Raw genomic sequence first — 20,076 nt, forward strand, 5'->3', positions numbered from 1 at the left:
GAGTAAGGCGGAGCGGGCTGGGAGCGGGAGCTCCGTGAGGCGGGCAGGGCGAGAGAGCCGCGAGGCGGAGCGGGCAGGGCGCGGGAGCTCCGTGAGGCGGGCAGAGCTGACGGAGCCGCGGGGCGCGAGGCGGAGCGGGCAGGGCGCGGGAGCTCCGTGAGGCGGAGCGGCAGAGCTGACGGAGCCGCGGGGCGCGAGGCGGAGCGGGCAGGGCGCGGGAGCTCCGTGAGGCGGAGCGGGCGGGAGGCGGCGGGGCGGGGGGAGGGAGGGGAAGGCGGCTCCGCACAGCCAAGATGGCGGCGGTGGAGCTGGAGTGGGTGCCCGAGACGCTCTACAACACGGCCATCTCGGCCGTCGTGGACAGCTACGGGCGGGCGCGGCGCCGCGACATCCGCTCGCTGCCCGAGAACATCCAGTTCGACGTGTACTACAAGGTAGGGCGGCAGCCGAGCGGGGCCGGGCCCGGCCGGGCCTGCGGGACGTGGAAGGAGAAGCGGCGCGGGGGGCGGCCCGGGCCTGGCCTGAGGGCTGAGGGTCTCACGGTGCGGGGCACGGCCCGAAGCACGGCCCGAAGGGGCTGTGGGGCTGCCGGGCTGCGGCTGGAGGAGCGGCGGCTCCGGGCCGGGCCGTGCCGGGCCTTGTGCTGCCCCGGAGCCGCCCGAGGCCGCCTGAGGGGCTGGGGGGATGCAGACAGGCCTGGCCTTGGGGAAAGCGCCTCTCGCTGCTGGGGAGCAGCGTGAGGCCAAGCTGGCTGTGCTGCAGTATGTTTTTCCTTTCCCCCCTTTTTTAAATAATGTGTTGGCGATGGTGATGTCAGTGGTTGAGGAGCAGCTTGCCGTGGTGTGGTGTAAATGACCTGGTGGGAAGCAGATGGAAAGAACCGCCAGTTGTTTAGTGCTGTGGTTTATTAGCATTAAATCAGTCGTTGGTGAAAGGGCTGTTCCTCGTTCAGCTGCCCCTGGAATATACAGCTCGAATGTAAAAGGTGCACCGAGATGGTCCATTAATTTCTTATTGTCCGCTAAACAGGCATTTCATTCATGTGCAGCAACGGCTGGAGATGAGCATTCATCAGGGAGAAACAATGTCTGTAAAAACCTGAGATGAGGGATAACCCTCTTTTCTTATGCCAGCGAATTGCTAAAAATTGAGGAGTTCTTAAATGAAGTCATTCTTTAGACTAATCTTGATGAAGCAGGGGTAGTGATCCATCATATACACCGAGAGAAGTAGTATTTATAAGGAAAATCTTCACTGGAGACAGGAAAATTGCTTCTCTAGCACTGAAAGAGGCATGTGCATTTTCTGTGTCCTCGTTATTTCATGTCTGCCTCAGGTGCTGAGAAGGCTGGAAACCCATTTTTATGACATATATGAGCATGCTCCCAGATTGTGATGCGACTGACACGTGGTAATCATCAGCTAAAGATAGGAAAACCACAATGTGGAAGCATATTTTGGGGGTTACCTTTCAGCTATTAGTAGGTATGACCACTGACAAATAAACTTCCTTGGTGTTGCCAGTCCTCGTGTTCATTCAGGTGACAGGATATGGTGCTCTGTGCCTTTTAAAAGCATAAAACAAAAACCTCCTTCTAATAGAAATATCCAAATATGTGTTATTCCAAGCTGTTTAAAAACTAATCTGTAGATGAGCTTAATAGATCATTGACTTTTTATGCTTTTATTAGCACTCTTGAGTGGTTGCTTTGAATCAGGTTCACGTGGAGTTGTTCCATGATGAAGATTATCCAGCAGCACCTCTGAGTTCTGAGGAGACTCTCTAACATGTTTCTTCTGCTTTGGTAGATTGGTTTGTCATCTTGCTGGGCAGATGATAAATGTGATAAATACCTGTGTCAAAAATAATGCTCCTGTTAATGACAGTGATTGCACAGAATCACAGACTGGTTTGGTTTGGAAGGGACCTTAAAGCCCATCCTGCTGTGGACAGGGACACCTGCCACTGTCCCAGGCTGCTCCAAACCCTGTCCAGCCCAGCCTTGGACACTTCAGGGATCCAGGGGCAGCCACAGCTTCTCTGGGCACTTTGTGCCAGGGCCTCACCCACTTTAGATATTTTTTTCCTAACCTAAACCTATTCTGTTAGTGTGAATCCATTCCCCCTTGTTTCTCCTGTTATTTCTGCATTTCACAGCAGGACAGTTTTTGGTAAGCTGAGCTGTGTAAGGAGCCCCAATATTCCTCTTAGCAATGCACATCTGTATTTGTGGGATGTCCAGAATAAACCAAACTGGGCCATACCTGCAGTGAGTGTTCCGTGGCTGCCAGGAGTGGGCTGGGCTTCTGTGACCTCTGTATTATCTTTTCAGTGCAGGACAAACAGCTTAGCCAGGCTGGATGGGGCTGGAGCAGTGTGGTGTGGAGAATGACATCCCAGCCCATGGCAGGGCTCCTTGTCCTTCCCTCCCAAACCATCCTGTGATTCTCTGTGCACCTACAGAGCACTTGGTGACTGCTTCTTCATTCTGTATTTGGGTTAGGGATAGCTCAATTAGGTTAGACTGGGGACAGCATCCCTCTCATAGAGTGTGTGGTGCTTGTTTTGCTTCTGGGTAGTTATTTTGAATATCAGGTGGATATTAAATACCATTTCAGCATGGTGAGCCATATTCCATGTGCCCTGACCATTGAGTTCTTTAAAGCAGAAGTAGAATTTCCCAAGCCATTAAAAGTCTTTGGAATAAGACAGAATAAAAGACCTCTAAATATTTGCTTGGTTATGTGGTGGTAGTTGCTGCTGTGCTGGGGGGATGTCAGTTAGTTGTTAGTATCTTATATCACTTTTATTCTGTGATGATTAAAAGGAATAAAAAGCATTTTCAATCTTTCACATATAACTTGTAAGTAATAGTTTCTTATCTAGGTATAAATCATGGTTTGTGGTACTTGAGAAACTGCCACTGACTTTTGCAAAAAAGAAAAGGTGCTATCAGTCAGATTTTATTTTGACCTATGGATGTTAATTGTCTGTGGCCATACAAAAATGTATTTATCATATTCATTGGTATGAACACTCAAACTTAACATTTGCCAGGTTTACCAACATGTCCAGGTTGATTCAGAAGTTGTAGGTAGGATGCAGCAGCAGAGACAGTCAGTGTGCTGCTATTTAAAAGAGAAGAAAATGCCAGCAGTGTCTTGGTTTGTTCCCCAGGGTACTCTCTAATCCAGTGTTTGTCCCTACTGTCATAACCTGGTGCCTTTATTTCCCTTTCCTTAACAAATCAGATTTGCTTTACCTCTCCATTTTCCAGAATTGCTAACTTTTGGGCCATGCCTTGTAAACCTGGGTGAGGAACTGACCTGGGATAGCTGCAGGATGTTCTGGGTTTGGTAAGGAATGGGTTCTGCTGCAAGGTGACAGGAACAGGCAGGTTCCTCATACTGAGCATATTTATCTTCCTGCACCATTCTCAAACAGTGACTAAAGCTCGAAACAAGGCACTATCAAATAATCATGATTGTGGTGAAACAACAAACCTGCACTGCTTCAGCAGGGTAGCACTGCATATCTCTCCTTTCAAGCACTGTTTGACTTTTCCTTGCAACCATTAGAAAAATAAGAGGCAGAGCAGGATGCTTGTGAGGATATCCTGGAAATTTCCAAGCCTACATATGAGCTAAAAAATATTTAAATGTCTTATTAATCACAGCTGTATTTTGAAGAGCTTAATAACTAATATTGTTACAAGTAACACCTGCCTCTGGGGGAAGAAATAAAAATGGGCACACATATCATACTTTGTTTCCTTTGGGGCTTTGCCAGGTTTGTGTATATCCTGGTTGGGTTGTTTCCTAGTTAAACTAGTTAGGTTCTCTTTCTTGTTTTTTCTGGGGGGGAGGATGAGAGAAAGGGGTGTGTAGTTTTTAGAAGCCAAAGAAAGAAGTATGCTGGATCTCATTTAACTGACATCCAGCATATAAACAAAATGCCAAAATTGTATATTAAAAAGTAGTGACAGCTGCAATAAACTGTAGGTCCTTGTTAAAAAAAGAAAACAAAACAACCCAACCAACCAAAGAAAAACAAGCCCAAAACCCCGAAAAAATTAACTTTAATCTATTTTGTAGTTTGTTGGGGTGAGCATAATGTTCTGAGGGAGGCTGTTTGTGTAGAGAATCAAGTTTATGTTGGCAGAAATATTTTTTTGAACTCTCTAGTCAGTGCCTTGCATAGTTTTCAGTTCTTTCCCCCTGTGCCTCAGCTTTATACTCTGTTTTGCATAAATATCTCATGGCTTTGGTTCTGAAGGTGCTTCACTGCTTTAGTGTTCTCTGTCCCAGGTATTTGGTGCAGTTACACAGTGGCAGCCTCGTCTTGCACTTGTATTAGTTAACGAGGAATCCCAGTTTATTTTCCTTTTGGAATGTCTTTTCTGGATTGTGTGTTAGTCTTTTCTTACAGTTGATTTTTCTTGAAAATAATTTGTTCTTGGAACGTTTTCTGGTGAGATCATTAACCACGGGAGCAGTCAGAGAGGGCATTAATTTGGTTTCTGTCACATTTAGGTATTCTTTGAACCAAAGAAAATGAACAAACAGGAATTTGCTGACTGTTCACAACAAGCAGCAGAACATCCGTTCTCTGCATTGCAGCAGAGCTTGAGTTTACTGATGGAGAATCATTATAAGCATCATTTCTGTCCATTAGAATAACACCAGCTTGTCCCAAGGGTTTGGTCTGCAGGGTGTTTGGTGAGAGTGAGAAGGATGAACTCCCCCTGAAATGAAGTGTGGCTGTGCTGCTGCTGCCCAGGGAGGTACAACCAAGGTCACAACACAGCGTGAGGGAGGCAGAGCATCCCAGAGCCTTCTGAGGGGCTTCTGCTGGGACCCTCTGGGTGAATTCAGAGACTGAACTCCCCTGGAGCTCTGTGGTTTGGGGTTAGAAATGCAATGTGTGTGGGAAGCAGTGAGGATTTCTGCCTGTGCACACACCTGGCTGGAGCAGGGTGTGCAGCACTGAGAGCTGCTGGAATTAAATCACATCCTTCTATCACCTCCTCCAATTAAAGCCTCACAGTGGAGGAGAATCATCACCTCATGAGTTTTTGCCAGTTATTATTATTAACACATGCCTTATTTCTGCAGTCTAAATTTAGATGTGAACTGAACTGTCTTTACTTGTTATGTCTGTACTGGATTGAAACTTCTTGTCTTCTGACTTGTGCTACTCAGACTGCTTTTTTTTTAACCTCTGACTGTGGGGAGTGTTTTCTCATCCTGATATCTTCCAACTTCCCTACCTTTTCAGTATCCTGTCTGAGCCTGAGACACCACAACTCATCATAATTGAGATAATGAGGTCACATCATGAGCAGAGGTGTTGAGCTCCTGCTGAACAATAATTCCTATTTCCACTTCATTTCCTCTGGTCTGATTTAATTTGGAAGCAGGCTGGGTTTTCCCAGTTCCTGAGGAGAATCTCACATGTATGACTGTGAGGCTCAGACTTTGTATCCCTTGTGCTGAACTCTGAGAAACACAAACTGTGCTGCTCTGGCCCAGAGAGCAGAGCAGGTGGGGAAGGTTTGGGGTGTGCAGGCACTGTCCTCCAAAAAGTATTTCTGAAGTCAGGCTCATTCAATAACTTTGGGTTTTTCCTTGATTATTTATTTGATTGGGGTTTGTGCAGATCAGCCTGGTGTATCTGGCATTGTGTTTTCCAAGGAGAGATGGAATTTTCCTTTATTTTTATGTCTTAAACAATATCCAGTGGAAGCAATGCTTGTCCAGAGGGTTTGTAGATGATTTTGAAATGCATTTAAAAGCATGGAATGTACCTAAGTTTCTGATTATTTTCTGTAATGAGTCATTTGTCAACTGATTCAGTGAACTGTTGACTCAGGAAAACTTCTTCCTTCCTTGTTGAGTGGGGAAGGAAGATGGTGGTTTCAGCCCAACTTTTTTCCCAAATACTGCTGTTTGTTAAATACTCTGTCCTTCCCCAATCTGGTCTGATACTCCATATTACATTATTTGGCATTGCAAAACATGCTGGGGAGCTCCTTGGATTTCCTCTGTAATTCTTACTGAAATGTCCATGTTTTTCAATCCTCTCCCAAACTGGAGCCAACAGGAGCATATTTTTCAAATTGCGTATTCTTCAGTTCCTCTTCTGGAGGATCCTTGTACAACTGGCTGGAATTAACCCCCATCTGCTTAATTTATTTTTAAATTAGTTTTTATTGTGTTTAGAAAAAGTTTTTTGTTTGTTTTTTCAGCTTGATCTACACAGGGAGAGAAAGACAAGAACTTCTTATAAGAATTATAATATAATTACAGTTAAGCTACAAGTTAATGTCATTAATGTTTAATTGGGGATACCACAATGTGCAGCTTTTGTCCCACACCTGGACATTCACCATTCAGCCTTAGATGCTGGAGAAGGGTCATGGTGGGATTCTCACAGCTGTGCACAACAGCTGGATTGGGCACGTGTGTAGTAATCCAGCTGTGTATTACATTTACACCTTTCCTCCGTGCCAGAATTCGTGTGTCAGCAAGAGCTGATGGAGCTGGGAGTCATCTTGGAGTCATTTTTCCATAGTTAAAACTGAGTCCCTGCTAAGTTCCAAATAGGTTAAGCTGGTGTCTGAAAGACATTTCTCTCTTCAGAACAGAACAGTTCTTCAGAAGCCCAAAGCTCTGTGTTCATGTCAGGGCATGTTTTTCTTGAATCACTGTTTTGTTTTGTTTTAGTGTTATGTAGCAAGGCTGTGGTCAGGAATTCTGTCTCTCTGGAGCTTTGACAAGAGAATTTCTTCAGTCTTCCCAACTGCTTCTCAATGAGTGTTACTGAATCTCCTGGAATTACTTCACAGTTTGACGTATACTCACTATTTCCATGTCAAATTTCGTTTGAAAATATTGATGTAACAGCCACAACAGTTCCAAGAGGCTTCCAGCTGAGTTAATTCCTCAAAATGTTTGCCAGCATGCCAAGGGAAGGGGTTACAGGGATAGCAAAGTCCCAAAGATCTTGTATTTCAAGTTAGAGCAGTGAAAAAATGCAGTTTGGATCTTGGGGCCCAAGCCAAACTTGACATGTGCCCAAAATAATTGATGTCCCAAAACTGAGGGTCCTCTGGGACTTTCCCTCCTCCCTCCCACCCCAGCAGGCCATTTCCTCCTTGGCAGTTTCAGAATCTCACCTAGGAGGGATTCTCTCCTTACAAGATGTGTTTATGTAACCTCATAAATATATAAATTTTTAAAAGTCTTACTATGGTTAATTTTTGATAAACCAGGAATCTCTGGGATTTTTGGTAAGCACTGCAAGGTGATAGGAGGGAGTGATACTGTACTTGAGGATTGTGAAACATTATAGTGTTTTTGGTTAATTTAAATGCTGCTACAATAGCTTGGGGATTGTAGTTTCCTCCAGAAATGATCTCATCAATTATTGATGGGATGTCCACCTTCACTTTGGACATGGAAGGCAATTTAAACATTAAAAGAAATTTCAAAATTAAACTTTTTTTTACTGCAGAAAGTACATTTTAGATTTTATAGCACATTTCCTGTGAGCCAGCTGTGCTGAAGAAATGAGAACATTTAACCATGACTGTAGCTTTTAAATACAGCAGCCTGGCTGTTCCTTCAGTGCCAGAGAGAATCCAGCAGGAGCTCTGATCCCTTTGAAGTGCAGGGACACGCTGCTTTATCTGAGCAGTAACTTTGCATGCAAACTTGCTCTGGTTTTTAAAAGACTTCCTTTTTTTTATGTTCCCCCAGCAAAATAGATAACGAAAAAGAAAACATTCATTTCTGGCAATTGACATTATTAGGTCAAAGTATTTTTGAAGCTTTTTTGTAGGTTGTGTTGTTCAAATAACAAACTTGCTGTGCTCTAGAGTCAGTGTCGTGTGCTTTTTAAAGAAGAGTTGACTAAAACTAAATTTCTGGCTGGAGATGTTCTCATGTGCTGTGTTTGGAATATTAATTCATCAGCTCCCAGTGTTTGTGGAGAAAAAGGTGAACCAGCACCAGATGCTTATCACTGGAAGCATTTTAAAGCATTATTAAAACAGGGGAGGAATATTAATGTTTTCACTCAGGCACTGAAGGTACCTGTGGCAGTGGCAGAGTAGTGCTTCCTTAGGTCATGTTACCCTTCTGTGCTCATCTGTGGGTCAGAGGCTTCAAGATCATGGCAATTAATAGTTCAAAATGGATTTTCCTGACATTTATTTGCCCAGTCCCTTTTGTACCTATGTAAATCTATAGCATTTGTAGCCTGATGTGGCAGAGCTCAACCATGTACTGCATGGACAACTGTCTGTGGTTTGTTATGAGCAACTCAACTGATAAATTTGCTTATCTGCAGGCACAAATCACTTTGGGCATAAAACATTTTAATAAATGCATGAACAGACTGCAGTTTTCCCGTTTCCTGGTGGGGGAATTACCTGTAAGCTCAGGTGTTAATGGGGACAGGGCTCTGCCTGTCTTTAGTGCTGGTAAACTGCTTTACCCAATTTGGTGGCTATTGGTGAGTCACCCCTTGCAGAACTTGTGGGTTTGGGGTTATTTATATCTGATATATTTGCATGTCTGTTCTAGATTATGTGTCATTTAAACATGGATTGAAAGCACTTGGTATCAAAGCTGTTAAGTGTACTTTTTGCTGACTGTAGGGGTTTCTTGGTTTTGCCTTGGGTTTGTAGCTTACATGTGGCAGTGTTTTGGTGGTGCAGGAGGACATAAACACCTGGATTAAAACCCCTTGAAACCACCTATGGACCTCTCATAGCTCAGTTTTTAAACACTGAAGTTGTGCTCCTGTGGTGAAATCTTGATACTGGAACTTTTTTTTAGCCTGCTGTATTTCAATGCTTTTAAGTTTAGATTTCATCATAACTTATCTTTCCTAGTAAACTGAATTTTCCAGAAAAACTCAATTTTAAATTTTCAGATTAATTTACCTTTTTTTTTCTTTTTTCAGCTTTACCAACAGGGCCGCTTGTGCCAGCTGGGTAGTGAATTTTGTGAACTAGAAGTTTTTGCAAAGGTGCTACGAGCTTTAGATAAAAGGTGAGTATTTTAACAGATCAATAAGTTTCATTTCAGCTCTTAATCTCTGCATCCAGGAAGAGAGGTTTAAAACAAGCACAAACAAGAAAAACAAATGATGCAAAACCCCCCAGTTGCTCAACACCGAGAGGTCGGTGCACTGTCAGTCCCTGAGCAGTGGCAGTCACAGCACCTTTTTCCTGCTGATTTAGCAAATCCTGAGGGAAGCTCATAGGATTGCCCTAGTTTGAAGAGTTTTCCTGTCATTAAATATTCCAATTGGTGGTGTTACAGAAGTTGACTGTTTTAGATCAGGTTCTTTGTAACAGGGATGAGCTTTGAGTCCTCACACACTGCTCCCTCCCACAGCGTGTGTGATGTTAATGGAGCCATCGAGTGCTGGGGGAGGCTGGGTTTGAGGCTTCCTCCCCGGTGAGTTGGAGCTGGAAACGTTGTTCCCAGTTGGAATCCTGTGTGGGCAGCTTGTTTCACTTCCACCGGAGGGTGTCCTTGCAGAGAACGTTGTGTGCGCTGCTTGTGTTGGATCACCCAACGACTGGGATGCATTAGCTGCAGGCTCCCAGCAGGGCTTGTACTCATCTGCTTTGGCTTTGAGAGAGGCTTTGAGCTTTATTTCTCTCGTTTGAATTCCTGCTTTCAAACCTTCATGTGTAATCAAATTCTGCTTTTTGTTGCAGACATCTGCTCCATCACTGTTTCCAGGCTTTGATGGACCATGGAGTGAAGGTTGCTTCTGTGCTGGCCTATTCCTTCAGCAGACGGTGCTCCTACATTGCAGAGTCAGATGCTGCTGTGAAAGAAAAAGCAATCCAGATTGGGTTTGTTTTAGGTAACTGCTGCTCGTGGGCTCTGGGGGTGTGTGTTTTGGAATGGAATTTTTAAAAGGTTACTTGGTGTCTTAAAAGAATTATATTGGATTTTAATATCTGAGAATATATAGACTCTGTTAGTTCAAACAGTTTAAGTTTAAAATTGGTTTGCAGATGTGATGTTTAACATGAGGAATTTGCATGATTTTAGTGGTAGTAAGCTTTTCTTGACACAAATCTGTAGTTAAACTATGTAATACCAAAAAATCATCCTAAACCAAAGTGTTATTTCCTTCAGCTGTAGGAGAATTCTGCTCTTAAATTTCATCCTTTCCAGGTCAGAGCTGGAGGGTTTGACCTTGACAGGATTTCTGTCTGCAGAAGCAGCTTTATAAAAATAAGTTATTGTCTTGCAAGACCTCTGCAAACCCTTTTTCTCTTAAATATGTTTTGCTCTTCAAATTCCTGTTCTGCTGATTTTTTCCAGGGGGGTTCCTGTCAGATGCAGGCTGGTACAGTGACGCTGAGAAGGTGTTTCTTTCCTGCCTTCAGCTATGCACCCTCCACGATGAAATCCTGCACTGGTTCCGTGCTGTGGAGTGTTGTGTGAGGTGAGCTCACCTTGAATTCCCAGGAAACCTTGGAGCTATCGAGCTCCAGATGCTCCTTTAGTGTTCTGCTGCACCAAAACTCTCTCCTGGCTAGAGCTGGAGATCAGGAGGTGCTTGTTTTACACTAATCCCTGGATTTTCAGCTTCTAAGTTGGCAGCACAGTACAATGGATTAAAAAACCCCAATGTTTTGCTGTCCTGTGTAATCTCTTGTGGATAACACTGCTGGATAATAGAAGTGGGCCAGCACCTTGTTTTCTCAAGGATTTTTGCATGTGAAGGAATGTTCTGGGTTGGACTTAGCTGAAATTCTATTTACTACAAGGGGAATTTGCCAAATCCAAATGCAAACAATATAGATGCTATTGAGCAGAAATAAAAGCAAAATGTACCTTTCCTGATTCCAGACGCAGTGAGTTCTCTGTTCCTTGCTGGGACTAGGTACAGATCTGGATGCCCAGTTCTTGTTGGCACCTCCAGCCACAGCTGAAAACATTGGGAAAAGGGTTTTTTTCACTGTTAGAGTTTTGAACCTGCCTTGTTCCTCAGGGCCTGCAGAGGTTCACATTCCATTGACAGAGGCCTCAGCTTATCATTTTGAGTTTTCAGTTGCTCTTTACCCTGTGTGTCAGGTGTGGTGAGCTGCTGGCAGCAGCTGGGTGGGTTTTGTTGCTCTCACCATGACCAACCTGTTTTTGCACACTCCAGTTGTGCCCATGGGCACCTGGAGACTGCTGGGCAGAGTTAAAGTATTTTTTTAAAATTTTTTTTTTTTTAGCTGCTGTAACAAAGAACAAAGCATATGCTGTATTTATCTGAATATAGAGCAAAACTTGTTTGCAAAGCTGCTCCAAAAAAAGCCCTGCATCTTGTTTATGGTTGGGCAAACACGAAGAGTAAAGAGGCTTTGCCAAGAGCTGCTGGTGTCCTGTGCCAGCCCCAGGGCCATGGCAACGCTGCTCTGCCTGGTTCTGCTGGCTGGCATTCCAGAAATCATGCCAGGAGCCTGGGCACACGTATCCAGCTTCCTAGAGCTGGGGGGAGATGGATATGGAACCACAGCTAGTGCTTGGTCCTTTGCCTTCTAATTAATCTAAAAAAAGTTTTCTCGTTGTATCAGGCTCTTTGGCAAGCTGGAGAAGTTGCTTAAAAATAACTCTGTCACCTTCTCCAAATAGAAATAAAAAGAAGGGAAAGAATGGAGGGGAAGAAAGGAGCTCTCTCTGCTGGACAATAGTTGTGGAAAGGAGACTTTGATTTAGTGCTAGAAGAAAGCATCCTGTGTTAGAATGAACCCTCCTGACCTGGAGGTGTTGGCTCTGTTTGGCAGAGACAGCCATTGTTCCCTAGGGAATGCTGCTGACCTGGGTGGGACATCACCCCTGTGGGCAGCAGGGGAATGGGAAGGTGTTTTAAGGAAACAAGGTTCAAGTCCAGCTTTTGAAAGTGTGACACTTCTTAAAAAGTGCCAGCTCTTGCTCTAAAGCTGGTAAGTCAAATTTCTGGGAGTTGAATTAATCCATTGCATTATTCATGGAAGGCAGTTTGAAAATGTGTGAAGCTCTGTGTTCTTTAAGCACAACTTGGTGTTTCCTTGTCCTGGCAGTATTAAATTCTGTGGAGAAGCTGGGAAGGTGTGAGGTTTCTGTGAGTTTGTACACTGCTTTCTGCACGTGTGGTGCTCCTCTTGGTTTGCCTTCTCTCATTATTGTATGTCAAACAATAAGGTACAAATATGTGGTTCTCCCACTTCATTGTTGCACATTTGGCTGATTCTTGGGTTGTTTTCTTCTGGTGGTTTTAGGCTTCCTCAGCTGCTGTGTGGCACTGTGTTGGCTCTGAGAGGCTGAGTTTGCTGGGGGAGGTTAGTCCCCAAAAGCTGTTATTGCAGACATCAAAGGAGGTTAAGAGCTATTAGCATAAATGTCCTGAGGCCTTTTCTCTTCCTCTTGGCTTTATCTCCTAAGATTCCTTTGGATTAATAAAGGATTTTTTGTTACTCAGAGCTGGATCACATAAACTCTGGTTATCCTAGAGGATTGGCTTAGGTTTAGCTTGGTTTTTTGGGAGATTTCTTTGTTTCTAGACATTATCACTGAAGCATCCAGACACTGGATATGATCTTCCCCAGGAGCTTATCTAAATTGCAGTGCTATCCCCACTGGCTTATTCCATTACATGGGATTTGGGCTCTGTGGTTTTGATGTTGCAGAGCAGCTCCCAACGGAATGGTGTTGGCAAAATGTTTTTTTCTCTTTAGGAAAACTGTTTACTTAATTCTTCTCTCGTTTCTTTATGATTTCTGTCTCTTGTTGCTGGAATGTTCCAGTGACCAGGCACACAATGCACTTGTACATCGTGTTTGGTTCTGAGACTTTATTTAAGGAAAAATGTGGGTGTTGCTTTTTGCTGTCTGTTCTTGAGCCACAGTGCTGTTTCCCACTGGAGTTTGTGTAGCTTTTGCAGGGGTTTGAAGAGCTTTTCTTTTGATGTTCTCTTTGTGCAGCAAGTACACATCTGTCATGTGCTTGCCTTCGCTCCCAGCTGAGGAAAATGGGAACTTTATTTCCTTTCTTGTTACTCTTTGAGTTTGGTGATGCATTTGCATGGGAAACAGAGGGACAGTGTTGGGCAGGCTGAAGTTTTAGGGTGAACTGAGCTGTGTTACTGTGCTCTTGCAGGGGCACTGCTGCTGTAGCCTAAATCTCTGCTTGGAGCAGGTGGAAACAGCTTTAGAGAAGAAAAAAAGAATTGAGCAAGAAGTTTACTCCTTCCTTCTTAACAATTGATTGGAAGTTTTATCCTAATGTATCATATCAGGACTAAAATGCTGTTCTGTATGTTACCTTACATAGTCAGAGTTTGAGCCTCTTTTCAATGCAGCATCACATTCTGCTTCCCTTCCCTCTGAGCACTTCTCTGTGTGTTCTGTTGTCCTGATTTCCCAAGCCTTGCCTGGTGTTTTCAATCTGTGTTACTCACTGGCTAATGACACATTTCCAGCAGTGACAGTGGAGGTTAATTCACCAAAACTTCATGTGTTTGCCGTGGAGCAGGAGCAGCTGCCTGGCTGGGAATCCAGCTCTGCCCTTTGGGCTTGGAATATCACAGCACACCCATTCCAACTGCACCTCGTTAAACCCAGGGAGCATCAGCCCACACTAATGAACTAATTCTTTACTTCTATTTAAAATAAGTGCCAGAAGGGAACTGTTACTTCTCTAGAGAAGCAGGAGTAGGTTTCACCAGTTTTGGGTGTTGATCCCTGAGGTGGGAAGGCAGCAGGATAGGAGAGGGAAGAGCAGGGGGTGTTTGAGTTGTTGTGGATTGAGGCAATAAAATGGTCTCTCCTGGTGGTGTTGGATCTCATGTAGAATGGATGTGACCTAATCTTTTGTGCAGACCTCCCCCAGAGCCCAAAGCACAAAAATACCCACTTGGAGCTCCTCAGGGTTGGGGGAAAAGCATAGGAATGCAGGAAAATGAGCTTTGTTGTGGTTGTTTGAGGTCACCACCCTTCAGGAAGGAGGTGGAAGAGATTCCAGACTGTGTAGGGCACAGCTTTGGGAGAGGAATTGCATCAGTAATGGGAATAATGAATTCTATGAAAAATAACACACAAAGGCACCACACCAAGGTGGTTCAAGCACTGGATATGCAAAACTTTGATACATACAGCAGTAAAATTCCTGCTGGAACTGCTCTGTGCCCAGCTGTGGGGTTTGAGCCTGGGCAGGTCAGTTCATCCTGTGAGTGTCCCAGTGAGATCCTCAGTGCTGCTGCATACAGTGTTCCTCCAGCCTCCCTCAATGCTCTCTCTGCATCCCCCAAGGTTGCTGCACGTCCGGAATGGGAACTGCAAGTACCACCTGGGAGAGGAGACCTTCAAGCTGGCGCAGTCCTACATGGACAAGCTGGCCAAGCACGGGCAGCAGGCCAACAAGGCTGCGCTCTACGGGGAGCTCTGCGCCCTGCTCTTCGCCAAGAGCCACTACGATGAGGTGAGTGAGGCCCTGGGGGCTCTGCTGCCCCAAACTGCCTCTGCTCCAGCCTGGCTGCTCCAGCACTGCCTCACCAGCCCTGTTACATTCATTTATGTCTCCTTCATACCTGGGTTTCACTCCCAGATAAATCATTCATCTATCAATTGTCATTTCTGTGTATTACTCTAAGTTAGTCCATAATCTCTTAACAGCCCTTTGACCAGCATTAAGACACATATGTTACCTTGCCCATATGTGTTGGTCATCTGTAAATGAAGTATTATAAAAGCTTGTTTTAATAGGTAAAAACAAATAGGACACAGTTTTTGCACTTGTTTTATGAAACTATCTTAAGTGTACCTACTCCATAAACTGTTTCTTCTTCAGCTCCTAAGTTCACTGACAGTGCTGTCCTGCACAATGGGAATTCTGAGGATTGCTTAAAGATTATAAAATAATCTGTTCTGTCTTTGAAAGTAATTGTAATAATATATACCTCAGACTAATATAAAATAATAATATATTCAGTGTTAACCTTAAAAGTGGTTTTTAAGTCTGTCTTTTAAGACATAACTGGACAATTCATTACACATAAGCAATCAAACAGTATATCTTAAGTTTTGGAATTTAACTAAATTTAAGTAAATGACCAGCTCTTCAGAGCCAGGTAATATTTTTTCTTAATGCTACAATGCTGTGAAGTTCCATCTTCATTGTGTTGGTTCCTCTGTGTCCCACAGGCCTACAAGTGGTGCATAGAAGCCATGAAGGAGATCACAGTTGGGCTGCCTGTGAAGGTAGTGGTGGATGTGCTACGACAAGCGTCAAAGGTGAATCCAAAATCTTCATGTTCTTTGGGTACTAAACTGCTGCCAGGAATGGAGGAGAGGCTGTTACTCCAGAGTTTTCAGGAGCCCTAAGGCTTGTTTGTGTTTAATTGCTTCACTTCAGTCTCAGAATGGGTGGTGGGGTTTTGTTTCTTCTGCTTGCTTTCTGAAAGTGAGTTAGAGCTGCAGAAATGACCATTGTGACAATGTTAACCTGTGAACTTCCCTTAGGAAGGGCTCTGTACCCTCTTTGATCTGGGCTAGCTACAGCACTATCCCTTCAGGCAGGCAGGATAAAATAAGGAGTTTATTAATGCTGGGATCCTTTTAAATAACTGCGCAGTGATATTTTGAAATGAAAGCTAACACTAGGTGTGGCAGTGTGTGGAGGGGCTGAGCTGTGAGTGCACAGCTCCTCATGTCCTCCCTTCCCCTGCCAGGCCTGCGTGGTGAAACGGGAGTTCAAGAAGGCTGAGCAGCTCATAAAGCATGCTGTGTACCTTGCCAGGTAAGGAGCATTCCAAAAAAAACCTTTTACAATTATGCTTGCCTTGCCTCAATTTGTAATGGAAGTGTGTTTCTGCAGGGAACATTTTGGAGCCAAGCACCCCAAATACTCTGACACGCTACTAGACTATGGATTTTACTTGCTCAACGTAGACAATATCTGCCAATCTGTTGCCATCTATCAGGTAGGCAGAAGGACTTGTTTCTCTTGATGTTTTTAATCTCTCAGATGTTGTAGTTAAATCATGGAGATAAGGAATAGTTGATTTAATTACTGCAATGTGGATGTTTAAAAAAACCCAAACACCACCAGCTATGGGGTTTTGCTTTCTGTCTTCCTCTGCCTTGTGTCTCATATATTTAGTGTCTCAGGTATGTAGAGGATTTCAAAGCCAGTAGATTTTTTTCCCCTTTTTTGCTGGTGATAGCAATGAATTTGGTTTTTTGTCTGTGTGAACTGATGAAACTGTGTTTTTGGAACCTTTCCAGACAGCGCTCGATATCCGGCAGTCAGTATTTGGAGGTAAAAACATCCACGTAGCTACAGCTCATGAAGACTTGGCTTATTCCTCATATGTGCACCAGTACAGCTCTGGGAAATTTGACAATGCACTGTGAGTACAACACACAGCAGCACAGTTAGTGCTGTAAATGGACAAAAATGGCATTAAATGATCCAGACTTTGATTAAAATTTAAATACATGTTCATTACATTAATATTTCCAATATTTTATCAGTCAGCTGCTGACATACATTGAATTTTTTATTTGAACTCTCTCAGATTCCATGCTGAACGTGCTATTGCCATTATCACTCACATTCTCCCAGAAGACCATCTTCTCTTGGCCTCTTCGAAGAGAGTTAAAGGTAATTCCCTTCATTGCTTGTATCATTTGGATGTGTTTATCCTGATCCCTACCAGGCAAAGTAACTTGGTTTGTCTTTTCCAATGGACGTTTGTTGTCCTTGGTGTTTACAAGACACTTGTAAAATACAAAAAAAAAAAGAGGTAGCCAGAAGAGTTGGAGTGGGAGAATAAAATTAGAGAATCTAAAGGTACCTGTTGGTAGCTTGACACAAAGCCTGGTGAGCTCTGTCTGAGGTGTCTGGGGTTCTCTGAGCTGCATTTGGACACAGTAACAGCTCCTCTCTCCTGCCCCCAGCACTAATCCTGGAGGAGATTGCCATAGACTGTCACAACAAAGAGACAGAGCAGAGGCTGCTGCAGGATGCTCACGACCTGCACCTCTCCTCGCTCCAGTTGGCTAAAAAAGCCTTTGGGGAGTTCAATGTGCAAACAGCCAAACACTACGGCAACCTGGGCAGACTGTATCAGTCCATGAGGAAGTTTAAGGTAAGAGTTTATTTCTGAACTAAAATCTGCAAGACAGCTGGAATCTGTTGCTATAAACGAGGGGTTTCAATGTCTACATTTCCTAACTTCAGGTGGTAGTTCTGTGATTGGAAAACTTAGGTTTTATCATTCACCTCAAAAGCTTTGTGCAAATATAATCCGTGGAGAGGGATGATGTCCTCAGAGGGTGGCAGAGACCTTGGTGCTAAGGTCTGCTGATCCAGCTAAACCAAGTTCTCCAAATTCTGTAGTTACATTTGGCTTTGGTACTCTTTGCCCATTACAAAATGCCACTGTTTAAACTGCTACATGGTTAAGTTTCTTTAAACTTTCTTCGTCCTCTTTTTCTGGGGTGGTGAGTGGTGTGACTGAGCTGTGTGAATTTGGCCCTGACAGGAAGCAGAGGAGATGCACATCAAGGCCATCCAGATCAAGGAGCAGCTCCTAGGCCAGGAGGATTATGAAGTTGCTCTCTCCGTGGGCCACCTTGCCTCCCTCTACAACTATGACATGAACCAGTATGAAAATGCTGAAAAGCTTTATCTGAGATCCATAGCAATTGGTAAGTGACTACAGGAAACTCAGGTGTGTTCAAGTTTTTAGAAAATAACTGGGCTGTTAGTCTTTGGACAGAGTTCTGTGGCTAGAACACAGGTAGAGAATGTAGGCAAATTTTATTGGCAGAAATGACCTGAAAACTCAAACGCACCACAGAGATACTTTACCTCTTTTAATTTGGTTTTCCTCTTTAGGAAAGAAGCTTTTTGGCGAAGGATACAGTGGACTTGAATACGATTACAGAGGTCTCATTAAACTGTACAATTCCATTGGCAATTACGAGAAGGTGTTTGAGTACCACAACATTTTGGCCAATTGGAACCGGTTGCGGGACCGGCAGTTCTCGGTCACGGATGCGCTGGAGGACGTCAGCAGCAGCCCCCAGTCCACGGAAGAAGTGGTCCAGTCTTTTCTGATGTCTCAGAACCTCGACGGACAGAGCAGCTAAGAACTTGGTCAATTAACCAGTTAAAGGTTTTTTTTCCCCCAGGTTACAGGGGGAAAAGTCATACTGTGAAATCTAAACCATGTAGTTCTCTGGGGGCTGGAATTTGCATTGAAACACTGGTCCAGTCTACTGAAGAGTGCCCATACGGATGAATGTGTGTTAAATTCCTCTCAGCATGTGTATGGCATGTTTAGTTCGGCTCACATTTTTAACTTGGTATTCCCAAAAAAAAAAAAACCAACCCCTTCTTTCTCTCTTCTTTCAAAAGAAGCTACTTTGCAGAAAGTCTGCAAGAAAACATTCAATAAAACTGTTTGAGTTCAAAAGAGTTGCATTCTTATTACGGATGGAAGGTTTCATCGAGAGCTTTCTGCTGATTCACAGAGAGAACAAAAGCTGTACTCTGAGGAGCTGTAGGAGAAAGGTCTTTCTGCTGTATCACTGTAGCAAAGTTCATGGTAAATAGCCAGCAAAGGGAGGATGTCCTGGCCTTGGCTGCTGCCTTACCAAGAAAAGTGGCAAAGCCCCACTTTGGAGAGCACCATCCGCTCACTGAGTGCCACCTGTGCTGTTGTGGATGCCCTGAACTGGACCAGTACAGATCCCATAAACCAGCAATGAGTGTCCTCAGTGCCACCACCAGTGCTCACCCCGAGCAGGACCAGGACACCCACAGTGGACCAGCCTGCTAGAAACCGGTTTTGGACCAGTGGCTTTAATATTTCTGCCCCTGCATTCACTTTGACAGTAGAACTCTCTCATTTAGGTGTATGATTAGTGCAAATGATATCCATGTAATAGATCCAGAGCTAGGAAGTGAATTGATGGTTTGTCTGTACCCAGTGAGCTTCTGCAGAGATTCCTGGCAGTGCCACAGGCACGACTCCACACTCTCCACTCTGCTGCAGCCACTCCTTTCCCTTCCCATGGGCTTTTACTCTGCTAACGGAGGCCATACCTTGTTTATACCAGTGAAGAGTTTTGTATTCCAATCCGGTTCCATTTGCTGTTTCTGGAGAACACAAGTTACTGTACAGTTCGCAGGGGTCAGTGGAAAATGCCAAAAAGCACAACAGGTCATTTTTTTTTGTGATGCTTCATTTCTACATTAAACAAGAGTACAACCAGAAACCGATTCCTTACGTTAATTTACGAAGCAGAGCTCAGCTGTACAGACCCTCTGGTAATGCCTCTCTCACTAGCTTGTCTTAATTCTTCTTCTGTTGGGGGCTGCTTGGTTGTGTGGCTTTGGGTTTGGGTGTTGTTTTGGGATTTGTTTTATTTCCTCATGTTGGGTGATATTTGAAAGTCTGTGTAACACAAACCAGAACCGACTCACTGCTGTTACCTCAGTTCTCCCAGCGGCACCAGCAGTGCCCTGGATTTGGGATTCTGTGGATTCTGTCAGTTTGGGGGTTCTCTCCCCCTCTTTTCAGGGGTTTGTACCTTGGCCAGTCACAGTTAGGCTCGGCCAGCTCTTCCTACAAGACTGGCACTGGATGTTCTGTTTGGGGTCTGGTTTTTTATTGGTTTATGGGGTTTGTGGCAGGGAAAGGTGCTGGATGATATTCAGGAAAGAGTGCAGGGAAGAAATAGAGGTTTTGGACATGACTTGGAGCTTAATGGCTCTTTTAAGAAGTGAAATTTTACAGGCCAATAGTTCATATTCTGGTGCCTTCAAGTGTTTTTTTTTGGGGGGGGGGAAAGGCTGAGTAATATCAACTTTAAAATGCAATGACATAATTAGTAAATGCAGATTAATGATTGCATACTTAGAATATCTTCACTGAGGTGAAAAGAAGTATTTGCATAAAACCCCCCTGTGGTATTAGGACTTAACTGCAGTGTGTCTGCAACAGCTGCTCAGTGAAAATCCAACTTAGTTATGTGTGGATTTAAAATGTAATTTATTTACAGC

General features: G+C 44.0%; 1 protein-coding gene across 1 annotated transcript; it reads left to right on the plus strand.

The window, feature by feature from the left end:
- Nucleotides 1-252: 252 nt before the first annotated feature.
- On the plus strand, nucleotides 253-19,289 carry APPBP2 (amyloid beta precursor protein binding protein 2). Its single transcript, XM_085078511.1, has 13 exons — nucleotides 253-434; nucleotides 8,972-9,060; nucleotides 9,738-9,889; nucleotides 10,357-10,480; nucleotides 14,313-14,481; nucleotides 15,204-15,293; nucleotides 15,731-15,798; nucleotides 15,877-15,982; nucleotides 16,287-16,411; nucleotides 16,580-16,665; nucleotides 16,962-17,152; nucleotides 17,549-17,714; nucleotides 17,905-19,289. The coding sequence occupies exons 1-13, from the start codon at nucleotides 294-296 to the stop codon at nucleotides 18,156-18,158; spliced, it is 1,761 nt and encodes a 586-aa protein (XP_084934637.1). The 5' UTR covers nucleotides 253-293; the 3' UTR covers nucleotides 18,159-19,289.
- Nucleotides 19,290-20,076: the final 787 nt, after the last annotated feature.

The sequence above is a fragment of the Lichenostomus cassidix genome, chromosome 19 (genome assembly GCF_008360975.1).
Source record: "Lichenostomus cassidix isolate B80296 chromosome 19, HeHo_3.0, whole genome shotgun sequence".
In the NCBI taxonomy this organism is placed as follows: domain Eukaryota; kingdom Metazoa; phylum Chordata; class Aves; order Passeriformes; family Meliphagidae; genus Lichenostomus; species Lichenostomus cassidix.